The sequence below is a fragment of the Triplophysa dalaica genome, chromosome 12, assembly GCF_015846415.1.
Source record: "Triplophysa dalaica isolate WHDGS20190420 chromosome 12, ASM1584641v1, whole genome shotgun sequence".
In the NCBI taxonomy this organism is placed as follows: domain Eukaryota; kingdom Metazoa; phylum Chordata; class Actinopteri; order Cypriniformes; family Nemacheilidae; genus Triplophysa; species Triplophysa dalaica.
Genome location: NC_079553.1, coordinates 21,476,670 through 21,491,382, shown reverse-complemented (window position 1 = coordinate 21,491,382; position 14,713 = coordinate 21,476,670). Strand labels below are relative to the sequence as shown.

Here is a 14,713-nt window from a genome sequence, read left to right as displayed (position 1 = left end):
CGTCATCAATTTTATTCTCTGACATCCAGTATGACTCATATGTGTCAGATGCTAATAAGTCAAGAGCCGGGGAGCTGAGCGACCGTCCTCTCCGTGGACCTTCTCATGAACTTTCTGGATGCTTTTGCGTATGTTCCGTAACGCTAGCAGAACGAAACGCTGGCCGTTGTATGTCCATCTCCACACGCTAATGCTGAACATCTGTATGTAGGAGTCTACATTGTTGTGTTTGAGAGAAAAGTCAGTTTTCTGATAGATGTTTTTTTTTTGGGTGAACCAGGAGCCAAATCAGATTTATCTTTTGAAATTTATTACACTGAATAATCCGACCACAGAATACACAGCACAATAGAGTTTACATGAAAAGAGAAGAATATTCATGTTTTAAAGGGACAGTTCACCCAAAAAATCTTTGAGCATTTTTATATTTTATGTTTTTAATTTTACAGCGCATATTTTTGTGTTTCACAGAAACAATTTTAAAGACGTTGTAACTATTTTATGTGGTGTTTAATATATATGTACTGTTTGATGGGCGCACATGCCTGGCCCGCAGTTAACTTCCGAGGTTAAGTTTGAGCCACATAACGTTTATGTTTTTACCGCTGAAACGTCTATAAATTTGTACAATGTGAAAAAAGGCAGATTTTACTAAAACATACAAATGAGATTGTATAAATTCATATGCATTAGCCTCATACGAAATGATAACAAACGACGAGGTCATATGGTGTTCGACACACGCAAGTATGAGTAAATAATCGGTCCGATTTTATTTCTATATTGAATATTTATTTTGTAACATTGTTGGATAATCTCATGTAAAAATTGTCATGAAACATGATTCAATTAAATTTTGTTGCTCTCCAGTTTTCCAAACGCATATGAACGACGGGATATTTTGAGAGCGCTGTGTCTTTGGCATGTGGGGTGGTAAATTTATGTTAAAAAATATAATTTTTTATATCCTGCCAGCGCAGCGTCTGGGCGCTTGAAAAATCCTCTCTGTGCCTGGGAGAAGATCTAAAGAAGACTAATAGAACATGACAATTGGTGAAACCCTCAGAGTACGAGCCGGTGAATTCCGCCGCACCGGTCGTCCTTGATTTCTGATCGTGACAAATGCAGTTATTAGCATTCTGGTCCGACAGGAACGAGATCTAATTCCTGCAGTCTTCAACAGTAACCTGCTAAATGCAGCCAGAACCGCAGTCGCACAGAGGAAGATCTGACCCTGCGTGATGCATCATGGGTAACTTTATGAATTAAAGCCAAATGTGAAACATCGGATATCTAATCCCGGCTGTTACCCTTCTAAGTGACAGATTTGATATCTTCAAAGACAATTATATGCTTTACTTTACTTTTAAGGAAGAAGAATGGAGATAATCTATTTCACTGACAGAAGGAGATGTAGGCCTATGTAATCTGGAGAGAGAGGAGGCTTCAGGCCGAGAGAGGGCAACAGTCATTAATATGCAACTCATTAATGTGGGTTTGGTTTGGAGGTAATGTAGCGTGCAGCAGTATTTATTGAATGAAAATGGATGGGGGTGGAACTATTTACTCTGTCAACGATTCCATCGTGATGAAATGTGGTCGCTAGATTTCATTTTTTATGCCGTTCGGTGTTTCGAATATATTTGGGAATCAAATCTAACTGGAGAAAAGAAATTACCTTATAATGTATATTTGTGCGATTTAAGAACACCAAGAGTAAGAATTTCTGTTTATCTCTATGGTGTTTTTGCTTGGCAGTTGTGTGCAGAATGTGACCATACGTTTTTAAGCAAGTCACCTCAAGTGTACCGCAAATGTACTTGTGATTTTTCTTTAAAGGTCCAGTGTATGAAATTTAGCAGCGTCTAGTGGTGAGGTTGCGAATTGCAACCAACGGCTCACTCCACCCTTCCCTTTCGAAGCGCTACGGTGGCTAACACAGGACTAGTATGTTGTCAAGTTTTCAGTTTATATGCTGAAGGATATAATGTATTTATGAAACGCGCTCTGTAAAGCAGTTTGTCCCTTTAGGGCTACTGTAGAAACAACATGGTGAATTCCATGCAAGGGGACCCGCGGTGTATGCATAGAAATAGTTCATTCTAAGGTAATAAAAACATAATGCTTCACTATGCAAGGTCTTAATAAATCTCTGAACACATAGTTTTGTATATTATATTGCATTTCTGTCTATAGATCCTCCAAAAAATGACTTTACCTTTGAGTGGAATTAACATCATAGTTAACTATTTATATGCTTTGGACACCTATTGGTATACTATTATGTATTTAGTTATCAATTTTTAACATAAGTTATCTGTTAACTTTAAGTGTTAAAGAGTAGACACGTCTACTAAACCTTGTGTACTTTGAATACTTCATTATTCTTCTAATCACTGTTTATCTCCATTGAAGATTGAGTACACTGTAAGACCAAATATATAGAGATTTTTCTGCCAGTATAAGTCAAGTTTACTTGCGTGTCATTTTATAGTATGAGAAGTTTCTTTTATCTAGTGTGATAGTATACTAAGAGCACACTTGAATAAACTTCAGTTTTTTGTAAGGGAAACAACCAACAGAAAATGAATGGATTGTCATTTCACATTGTCATCTATGATATATAATTTTAGATCTATATTTTCGATCACAGTTTCCTTCGTTTCACTGAATCTCGTTTTCACACGTGCATCTGTCCGTCACTGCTGACAGTAAGAGATTGTCGCCTTCTATGTGGTCACATGCACAATTTGCTCTGTTAACAATACAACATAAGCATTAAATAGCTGGAAACATGTACAGTATATATCACTAAGCATGAAGTTGAAACAGAATAAAAGCTGTTGTGTAGTAGAGAGTAAAAGAACATTATGGTGAAGTTTAACAGCTGCCTGCGGCTCCAGGACTGAGGCCATGACAGAAATGATACCTTGTTCTGTTAACCTGCTGAGCTCAAACAGGCGGCTTTAAGACTTGTTAAACCACAGTGTTTCTTTAAAGAGAACGAGAGAGGTCGTCTAAAATACATCAACTTAACAACCCCAAACCAGAGCACTTAAGGGAACCATTCACATCTACTCGAAGATCCTGTCGTCATTTACTCACCTTTATGTCATTCCAAATCCATTTTTTTCTTCTTCTGTAAAACACAAACTGATGGCTGATTGTTTGAGGTTTCATCTACAGTATACGATGAAAGTGGATAGTGATTTATGCTGCCTTTTCTCCAAAAAGAAAAAAGAATCCAGTCAATTTTAACAGGTTTCCTGGAGCTGTAGTGTAATGAATGCTGAAGAGTTTCCAGGGTGGTCATGTACTCGTACATTTGTATGGATTGAATGCACCGGAAATCACAAAAGAAAAGCGTCTGGCAAATGCATACATGTAATTGTACTTGTATAACACTTAAAATAAAAACACAACTCTTTAAACAGTGTTTTAGAGAACAAGAGGCATACTTTACAAAGACTATAAAAACACACAAACAATAAGAATATATATATATTCCAACTCACTGTAAAAAAAAAATGTTGGTTAAAAAAAATCTTATTTAATTCAACTTAGAAATATTAGTAAATTCAACAAGTTTAGTCAACTTAAAATATGAGTAATTCTGAATTTCTAGTTAAGTTCAATTAACTTACAATTTTAAGACAACCATTTTTAAGTTGAACTAACAAAAAATAAACAAATCATCTTTACAGTTTTGGAGTGTTCTGTTCTGTATTGTTCAAAACCTTTATCTGACACTTTTTCTGTGGATAAAGAAGATATGTTTTGATATTTTAGGATATTTATATTCAGCAGTTGTTCAAACAAGTCAAGTCAGTTTTGGTTATCAACGTTCTTCACAATGTTTATTTCGTGTTCTACAGAAGAAAGAAAGTCATTCAAGTTTGGAATCATATGAGGGTTAGTAAAGGATGAATTTAGAGTAAAAATGTAGCTTAAAATGACTTTTAAGCGATAACAAAACCCACCAAAGTTTCCAGTTCCTTTTCCCTTCTATCCCTTTTCTCCAAATTCATGCACCGTGCTTAATGCGTTTCTATAAAATTTTATAGTGTTTGCCTGTGGGTTGATCAAAGAATATGGCGAAAGGGAAAATGCATAAAATTGTTCATTAAGGATACATCTCAAGGGTCTGGGAAAGTCCAAATCTTTTCGGTTCATTTCCACAGGAGATAAAGACTGTTTGAACAAGAGTGATGTAAGTTATTAATAATGTCTGAGGCATTACACATGAACTGTTGCTAGGGGCTGTTACCTGGTTTGCTACAGAGAGTTTGACTGTATCCAGTCAGATCAAGACCAGTTTGATTAAATGGCAAATAACTACATCACAAAACTCTACTGTTAAAGGCTTTTTGTCTCCTGATCAGATCGCACGGCATTCACAACCTGTTTTAAGGAAACATATGATGGATTAGTGATGTCAGCTGAAAAGAAACTTGTTGCCGTTAAAATAATACTTGTATGTTGATGATATATTTAGAGAACAGACTCTTGAGACCTGATCTTCTTTGGAACATATGCACTGATGAATAATGCATAACAACCCTGTGAGGGAGCATTAAAGGATTTTTACCCCCAAAAACTGCCCCAAATTGATTTTCTTTGTATGAACATAAAACCTAAAAGACATCTTATGATGTTTTTCCGACATAAACATAAAAAAACTACAGAATATGTTATTATTGTTATTCAATTTATATAACTTATATTTTGTTTATTTAATCCTGTAGATTGGGTCTGTTTAAAGAAATAAATAAAGCACCATGTCTAATTAAATTCAGCACAAACATAAACATGCACTGAACATTTTCTCTCATTTTACTGATATTTGGATTTAAATCCAGTCTTGACTGTTTTATTCAGATGTGAGCAGATTGAACAGAGACGCTGTCACTTTCTGTGTTTTGGTTTGAAAGCCGGTCACTCTGAACTGGAGCAGAAAACAATCCCTCGCTTCTTTCATTCAAAAGGTGTTTTGGGGTGACAGTAATATATGCAGCGAGCACAGTTATCATTTTAATAGGACTGCCGGCGCAGTGTCCTCTCAGGGCAGAGGATGACAAGCGCAACAGAAGATGCGGGAAACAACACAGACGTCAACCGTGTCACCTTGTTCTTTCAATGTCCGAGCGTTCAAAAGAAGCATGAATTAACTTCAGCACTAACAATAAAGCACAGATGCCTGACACACAACACAAAACATCATACCTGCTTCGTTTATTAAAGATAGAAATATGCTTAGTTTAAATATGTATCACTAAAGTAAATGGTTTTTTAAACCATTCTTCCTATAGGCTAACTTACATGAGCCGTGTCCTTAATTCTGTTTCTTTTGAACAATTCTTAAATCAAATATTATCAATGTCAACATGTATGTCACTTGCTGTGAGGTCAATGAGGTCACATGCTCTGGTCAGTTCACGTTATGGTATTACTTAGGCTATCTCTGTGTTTATCGTTGTAAATAATTGCGCTTATATGTTGTGTTAGTGTAACCTTCTTGTAAGTGTTTGATGGTGTTTTTTTCATTCGATATATCTGTGTAAAATCCTAAATATGATTTAGTCACTGGTGTCAGCTGTCAAACCTTCTTGAAATAGACGAAGCCGTGTTCTCGATTCCTTCATCGAAGTTAATATCGTAGTAAACAATTGACAATTCAAAACTTGAATTGTTTGTATGGTGATGGCACATTTTTTAGATTTTATGAGGAAAGAAAAATAACAGAGGTGTTGCACCAAAACATATCTGAAGATGTTTCACGAAGCAAATGATGGTAAATAGACATTCATTTTTCAGTTGTGTTGCATGTTATGTGAGTGTCTGGGTATGAATGTGCCATGTGTGCCCAAATTCATTGGATCATGTCCAGTTTGCATGCATATTGATCTGGATTCAAACAAACCACAATGGCCTCTGGGTTAATTTCATAGAGATTAGACAACATTTTCATACCAATGTCATTTCACACTCTTTAACTGAGTTAAATTATAGTTTTTTCCTCTAGATTTAGACACACATACTTCATAGAGCAGGGCTTTTCAAACTTTATGATGCCAAGGACCCCCAAATATGATTAACCTTTTGTGAGGGACCCCCTTTTCTCAAATATATATATATATATATATATAGTTTTTTTTGTGTTAAGAAACGTTTAAAATGTGTTAGATAAATAATAAATAGGATATTATAAAGACAACACATTGTTTCTTAACCTCAATAGTCGGAAACAATTTCACTTTGAGTCCCAAAAAAGAAACCATAGTGAGAAAAACTCAACAACAATTCTGGAAACTATCAATAGCAAATAAATCAGATGAACACTGTGGACTTTTATCAATTGCAACCTTCTGGAGGCCCCCTGGGGGTCCCCGGACCCCATTTGAAAACCCCTGTATAGAGAACAGATGGGAAAGCACTATACTGCCATCTGCTGGACAGAAAGTGCACATGCATGTAAGAAGAAACTAGAACCCTGTTTAAAATAAAATATCAAAGCAAGTGGGATTTTGTAAGCCACACTTTTAAAGGAAGTCAAACATTTTTATGCAATTCCGTCAAAGATACTTTTAAAAACTTAGTGTCATACTATATGTATATGGATTTAGAGAAACTTGTGTGCACATTTAATATGATTACCTCTCTTATGAGGAGAACTGACTTCATACATTCAGTAAGTCAATGCAAACATGTATCAGACCAATTAAATGAGCTCATATTTGTTTGTAGATGTAACTTGCTTTTATATTTTCACACCTTGACATTTAGTGTAACTTGAGTGTCCAAATACTCAGACATTTTCCACTTTTAAGCAGGCATGCAAATTGATTTATGAGAAGGGAAAACTTTCTTGGTCTGTTTAAACACATTTGCATACACGTTTGCTAGGTCAAAGAAACTGAGTTTCCATGAGACTTTTGCTCAAGAAAATGGATGAGGAAATTAGTTGACATAATTGTACGAAATGACTAATACAGAGTAATAAATGTGTCCCGAGTGAAGCATTTAAAGGAATAGTTCACCTTTAACATGAAAATTCTGTCATTTACGCCCTCTTGTTATTTCATTCTTCTGCAGAACACAAAAGAAGATATTTTAAAAACTGTTGGGCCCTACTGACTTGCATTGGTTTTGTGTCTATACAATAAGTATATTGCTAATCCAAGAGTTTTGTTGGCAACATTCTTTAAAATATCTGTTTTTGCAGAAGAAAGAAATTCACAGGTTCACAATCAGAACAGGTTAAGTAAATATAGAGAATTTTAATTTTTAAGGTGAACTATTCCTTTTAGTGTCGATGGTGTTAATCTTTGTGCATTACGTCTTAAACAATATTTATATCAATTCTTGATGGATTTCACAAGAAAAGTTTAGCTTGATTTTTGGCAAAGTTTCAATCATAATACTATCATTATTCCTTTTTAAGTCTTCTGACATACTGTGCTAAATGGCTTCAGAATATCTTAGTATTAGCACCCTTAAGACCTTTTGAAGACATTTGTAAAATTGGTAAGGGACTTTAACCAAATAAAGGATCCAGGATTCATCGACATGAATATGGAATCAGAAAACTATGCAGCTTAATGTCAGATCATGTCACTGAATCTCACGCATCATAAGTTTGAACGTATATAAAATATAACTGAAATGTACTCCACCTTAAACAACGGCCACATCATGGATTTATACAATTCACCCCCTTTATTGGAAATATTCTTGTACCTGGACATTAAAAATCAATCAGTCCCTCAATCAGTGTTAATGCATTACATCAATTAATCAATTTGGTTTGAACACCTGGCGGTTAGTTGACCTTAGCTACCTGTGGTCCTTCAGGAGTGTTGTTTACATGTCCACTGTAGTCCATCATGAAATCATTTTGGATACAACAGGTAGCCACAATTTCATAACTAAAAAAAACGCAACTCAAAATTGTGCAATTCAATAGTTTCTTAGAAATAAAAACATTGAGAGCGTTTCGAGAGAAAGTACATAACAGACCACTGACTAAAAGTCAAGTTCATTTGTTAATAACACTACATACATTAAAAAACCATTCCAACGTGATTTTCTGTGAAAAGAAACTGGTAGTAAGATTTTAACGCGAAGCTGTACAGTGTGCAAATTTACCGTCTGTCAAGAGCTTTAATACACAGGCAAATGAAAATGGCTGTATTTAAAGTCATGCAGTTTTAATATTTTACAGTTCGTAAATCAATTTTCAAGATACTGCTTTAACACACAAACACACTCTTTTATTTTGAGAGGTTTGCTTTCGTCGGACAGCACATATAATTTACATTTGCCTGCAAACATGCCTCAAACAAGTGCTGAAGACGTCAGAGATTTCAAAACGGCACTGACACAAATAATGAGTTGCATGTGGCTTCCAGTAAGAAAACTCCTGGACATGTCCAAGATGCTGAAATAGTTCTTTGTTTGACATCTGAATTTATTATCAGGCCCACATGAAATTTGCAGTTTCAGACTTTTACACTCACATTTAGTTTCAAACACCCATCATCCTTTGCATGTCTGTGTAATGAAGTCAACATATTATATTAATTTCAAAGTTATCCAAGATATTCAGCTGTATTTTAATCTGGAATTGAATAATGAAGATTGTACAGGATGTAATTGCTCAAATGAATAAAGCTACTTTTTGCTTAAAAGTCATTGCTAAAAATATGTTTAAATAACATACAGTGTATTCAACCCAGAAACATACATTAGGAAAGTAAATGGGGTGAAATGCGAATGCATGTGTTATTTAAACTATCATTTTGGACGATGTACTCCACAGAATTTTGCAGAAAATGCTGATTTCATCTGGGCCTGACCATCGCTTGTCCAATGCAAAAGTAAGCGTAAGAAAAACGCAGAGATAGGAATACAGTCTAAATTAATAATAACAATAATAATGAAAGTAATTCATACAGCAGGTTAAAAATGTTTCACTGACTGTCTTCCTAGTTGTTATCTTTTATCAGTTCACCATTCGAATCATTACATCTAGTAATAGATGCACCTGAAGCCAACAGGCCCATTATTTTCATAATCTCATCAGAACTCAATGGCCTGTTCCACGAACAAGACCAATGGCAATATGGGTGTTATTAAGATCACACAGTGGTAGGAAAGGCTGTTCAGAGAACATCAGATGTATAGAGAAATGCTTAACTAGAATGAGAAGGTCCCACATCCCAAATGAAAGCCAATAACATAGACCAGCTGCTGATGAAGTATCTGGATGATTTCTGTTAAAAACAGCACAGTCGTATTAAAAGCCAAACCGATTCAATCTGACCCAGATCATGAGCAGGCCCGCGTGGAATCTGCAAACACCGAACAAAACCCTGTTTTTATTCACACCTCAGTTTAATGTTTTTTATTTTGGTCTCCCTATTCGGCACTGAAAATGTTTTCAGATTCCATCTGGGTCTGGTCATAAACTCAGGTCATGTTCTTGCACAGCCAGTCGCTTCCACATATCAAACACACACTTTCACTTTAAGACTCACACACTCTCTCTCTCTCAAGCGGGTTTGTTCTCCAGCTGAATTAAGTTAAAAATGTGTATTTAGCTTTTTGTAGTGATACATGCATCCAGTAGACTGCTGATTTACATATTTCCTTAAAAACAAAAAGTAAAAAAAGGTATTAGAAACACAGCTATACAGAGTCTTTAGCTAATCCGAGGAGCGAGGATTGGAAGGAGGAGCCCCATGTCCAGATGTGATGCTGTTAGGAGGTGATGAGCGCTGCCCTTCAGTTGCTACAGCAGGAAGCTTTCGCCGGCTGTGCTGTTTCTGTTAGATCCACACCTCTGTTGCGTCCTGTGTTGGGAACGGCAGGTTGCGGCTCACTCTTGGGTAGTTTCTTTGCTGTGGCAAATAGACAGACCAGAGAAATATTTCGTGAATTTGTGTTTTTATTTCAAAGTATCTTATGGAAAAGTAGTAAATGGTAACATACCGATAGCCATAAAAATTTCATTCACGTTCATTGACGTCTTGGCTGACGTCTCCATGAAAAGCAAACTGTTGTCGTCTGCGTATGACTGTGCATCCTGCGTACAAACAAAAGTCAGGGTTGAGGAAACTAGACAGACTCTTGTAAACAGACAGTTGTTAATGTCTGGAAGTCTGTTTGTGTGTTTATAAACACTTCCACGGCTCATTTGTGAGACCATCAGGACCTGCTCCTCTGTGAAAACATTACGAACCTGAAAGTCCAATGCTCTCTTGTTGGCAAGATCTGCCTTGTTTCCAGCCAACGCTATTACAATATTTGGACTGGCTTGTCTCTGAAGCTCTTTCACCCAGTTTTTCGCACGTGCAAACGATTCCTGAAGGGAAAAAGCACGAGTTCCTTTAAACATCTACATGTGAAGCGCAAACTCCAGATTCAAAATACTCTCTTTTTGTGCTTAAAGGGTCATGCATTTAGCTTTCTCTGTAAAGTGCATTTATAAAATTTCTCCATGATCCTTAGGACAAACCAAAGCTATAAAATGCCATGATTCTTCTTTAAAGTAGAGTAAATCTAGCAAGTGAAGACGTACTTCATTCGTGATGTCATACACCACTATGGCCGCCTGTGCTCCTCTGTAGTACATCGGGGCCAAACTGTGGTAGCGCTCCTGGCCGGCTGTATCCCAAATTTCAAACTTCACTGTTGTGTCATCCAAACATACCGTCTGAGTCAAGAAGGCCGCTGTTGGTGAGAGGACAGAGAACGGGTCGGATCATAATAAGGCAATTTGATTGTAATACACCAGAAAATATCATCACATTTGAGGATTAAAGTGTACACTGACAATGAAAGTACCTCCTATTGTGCTTTCCTGAAACTCGTGAAACTGTCCTTTTACGAAGCGAAGGACTAGACTGGATTTGCCCACGGCAGATTCGCCAAGAAGGACTAGCTTGAACTGACAGATCTTGTTGCCGGCGTTTGGCCCGTTAGGTCTCGTTGCTCCGGCTCTTCCTGCCATGACCTTAAACACCAATCTCCTGTACTGAAATCAAAAGTGTTTCTCACAAACGGCCGCTCCCAGATCTGCAAACAAAAATGATGATAATTAGTTCCTAGATTTTATTATTAATCTCCTCGCCAATAAACAAACTAACAATACTTCAAAGAGTTTTATGACTTGGTGATAGAGAGCAACACGTAGCCTGGGGTGGAAGTAGCGAATAACAACTACTCACTACTGCAAGTTTTTAAACTATTACAAGTATGTTTTTACTTCTGTAATTATATGTGTAGTTCGTTACAAATTAAAGTAAAACTTCTACTTCGCTAATTTTAAAATCACACTTTCTATCGAGTACAGTTTCTGCGGGAAAGGGACACAATAAGAAGGGTCCTCTGATATGTGAGATAAAAATTGTGTTTCTGCAGCATTACTCCGTTCGACAAGTGTCATCCAAACGGCTATTTAACGAGTCTATCCCTCAAGTGCTCTGCCCTTAGGGAACATGAATGCGATTGGAACATGCACAAGATTTCAAGCAGTTTCGATAACTGTAAATTACCAGTTATAATGTTGTAAGAACGTTCAGTTTCTTCAAATCGATCGATTCGCTAAACGTTTATAGGTTGTCGAAAGCTGCAGTGGTTACATTTATTTTGAACTTTAAAAGACATATACCTGTGGACTTTTTATGAAAGACCATGGACCACAACTCCAGGTAAAAAATCTTTACTGTTCTACCTACGAAATAATGTCACATACATCTTAAATGGCTTGCGGTTGAGTAAATTAACAGTCAGCTCCTCTATAGATATGTCCTTTCAATGCGTATCCATATGCAATTTTGGCTACAAATGCTTTTTTTACATGTAATTTGAGCTCTTATTTATTAATTTCTGGATAATGGGGCCTAGTACACATGAACATTGCTGGGAATAAGGGCTGTTGCAATATTGAGGAAAAATGCGATATGCGATAGCATGCTAAGTAATGCGATATTCAATATGCGATACAATATATATATGTATATATTTTTATTAATCAATTTAAATTATATTAAAATATATTTATAAATATATATAACCAACATGTGATTCACTTTATTTGATGAAAAAGAAAGGATCACTACAACTTCTGAAAGATTAATGAAAAATACTGCCATTTCTTTGAGGAGCTTCTTCGTTTTTGACACTAAATCGACAGAAGCAGCTGCGGATGGCTCGGGATGGCTCATCTTTGCTCGCTATGAAAGCTTTGCGAAGCGAACTGTTGATTGATTTGCGTCAGAGTACATGACCACTAGCATTCGCACGCACGTATATCCCAACTAACATCCACTTGCCAGATAGATACTACGATCTAAACTTTGACCATACATAACTTTTCGAATAATTAAATTGCTAATTTATTGCAAACCATTGTGATATGCATGTTGCAATGTGCACATTTGCGATATTTCGGTATATTGCACAGCGCTAATGGAAAAGCATAAATGAGCTCAGTTTGTGTTTTAAAAATATAAAATAAGTTTATTTGTTTATATCAGGGTTTTCCTGGCTCAAAATGAGGTGGAGGTGGTGCCATCCTAATCTTTCACATGCACGCACGCCCGCACAAACACACACGCCTGCGCTCACGATGTGTATTACTTTTTATAACACCAGTACTTATACTTCTAATGGAGTACAATTTCAGCAAAGCAACACTACTTGTCCTTAGTATCCTTAAGTACAAATTTCACGTACTCTACTCTCCCACACTGCACGTAGCTAATGAAACATAAAAAACAATAAATATAGTACTTAAATACTTTTTGTATATTAATTAGGATTTTGTTTATTTAGGTGACATGTTGCTGACTCAACATCGTCATGTCGGCATCGTCTATCCACCCAACCCTCGGTGACTTGATACAGGCCTGAAAGAAAATGTGCAAATTTGCTGATGGCTCCAGATTTAACACCTCTGTTTGTTCAGGGTTCCTTTAAAATTACAGCCAGGTTTGAAACTAAACTTGTGGCTTACTTGGATGACCAGAAGAAACTGTAACATACCTGTCCATAAAAATTGAATATCTACAGCAATATTAAGCCTCCCAATGAAATGAGTTCCTATGATAAGATCTCTAGATAAACATAGTTTATACAAAGAAAAAAACCCACATTTATTTGTATGTATACCAAGACTGTTTAGGTTAATTGATAAGCCAACCAGAACCTCCAATTATGATTTCATGTAACAATAGTTTCAGAAAGAATGTCTATTGTGCAGTACGTCATCGCATCTATTACATCCATACCAATGCAATCACGTGACTAAACCATGAACAACAGACACTATTCAGAGAGGGCAGACTCTGTTTAGCACTAAATATCTTTTGTGCTTGACCCAAAAACCCAGTGACGTCAGTGCCGTGTCCTAAAACAGCCAACAAACAAAACCAAGGCGGCCTTGGCAAGGCCTTTCTTAAAATGGAATACCAGCTTACTACTACTAAATATACACTCCACTGTCTTTTAAAATAGACGGATAACAGTAAGTTTAAGACAGTAGGCGACAAAGTTGACATTTTCAAATATTGTGTGTGTAATATACCAACTATATACAATAATATCAGTATGGTCCTGATACAGTGCACTACACTGTACATGAAACATCTCTTTAGATAATTTACTAGACTATAACTTACATGTTTTATAATAGATATGCACAGTATAGAACAAAGTGACAGTGCAACAGTGGTGATAAGACAATCCTCAACGTAGGTAGACATCTAAAATAGATAACAGGGGCTGAATTTAAATAGAAAAAAGAAACCAATAATAAAACGACTTGTTGTCCAGTTAGCACGATCTGATCATTCAAAACAAACCGAAGCACTTTTAAACCATATGGATTACAAACCACAAGAGTCAAATTCTACTTCCAAGTCAAATAAAATAAACCACAGTCGTTTACAACAAACTAAAAGTAAAAGCAAATGCATCTGTGTATCATAATATGACAGTCAGATGTGAAGCTCGAGCTAGTTACGTTAGCTCTAATGGTAACGGAGCTAACGGTAGTTGAGCTATTTCTCTCTCGTTTTCTATCTAACACACACATTTATTCTCTTCCACACTCGTGATATCGTGTCAGATGTGTTTAATCCGGCGATTATGTGTTTTCCCTGCTGCTGCGGTTCAAACTGCTCCCGAAAATTCAAGCTAATGTTGCTAATGCTAACTGAAAAACAGGCCGCGCGCTCGGAAAACATTGCGCCCGACACGTTACGAACTAACCTTTTCAAAGCAAGAACAGCATAAATTATTGAACAACGTGTTGTTTATTAAAAACAAGACCAACACAAATGAAACGGCGAAAACTGTACAAATATTTAAAGCCCAGACACTCGTACCTTCTTTTCGGTTCCTCCCAACTTCCCCTTCGCATCAAAACTGACGATGACGTGATCTGGCATCACTGAGAGTCAGGAAGAAATCGACTAATCTTATTTTTTGTTTTTTTTATACAACCATAGTTAGTATATTTAATTTATGTCACTTAATTTATGTCATATACAACACGTATTGATGTATTTTAATTACAACACGTATTTATGTATTTTAATTACACAAGACCTTATTGTATTGTGTCCTTATGTAGTGTTTAGCTTTTTTATGCATTATTAAACTAATAATATTTTTTTTCCTTTTATTCAATTACCAAATAATGTCAATA

At 36.2% G+C, this 14,713-nt stretch overlaps 1 protein-coding gene across 2 annotated transcripts; it reads right to left on the bottom strand.

Annotated features, from left to right (window-relative positions):
- Positions 1–7,693: 7,693 nt before the first annotated feature.
- rab5ab (RAB5A, member RAS oncogene family, b) lies at positions 7,694–14,444 on the bottom strand. Of its 2 annotated transcripts, none has more exons than XM_056762482.1 (6): positions 14,391–14,444; positions 10,846–11,076; positions 10,580–10,731; positions 10,241–10,363; positions 9,991–10,084; positions 7,694–9,899 (listed from the first exon to the last, which is right to left on the bottom strand). In XM_056762482.1, exons 2-6 carry the CDS (start codon positions 11,009–11,011, stop codon positions 9,784–9,786), a joined length of 651 nt encoding a protein of 216 aa, XP_056618460.1. In that variant the 5' UTR covers positions 11,012–11,076; positions 14,391–14,444; the 3' UTR covers positions 7,694–9,783. The 2 variants fall into 2 exon arrangements, with proteins under 2 accessions (XP_056618460.1, XP_056618461.1); XM_056762483.1 differs by lacking the exon at positions 14,391–14,444 and adding an exon at positions 14,275–14,296.
- Between the last annotated feature and the right edge of the window lie 269 nt (positions 14,445–14,713).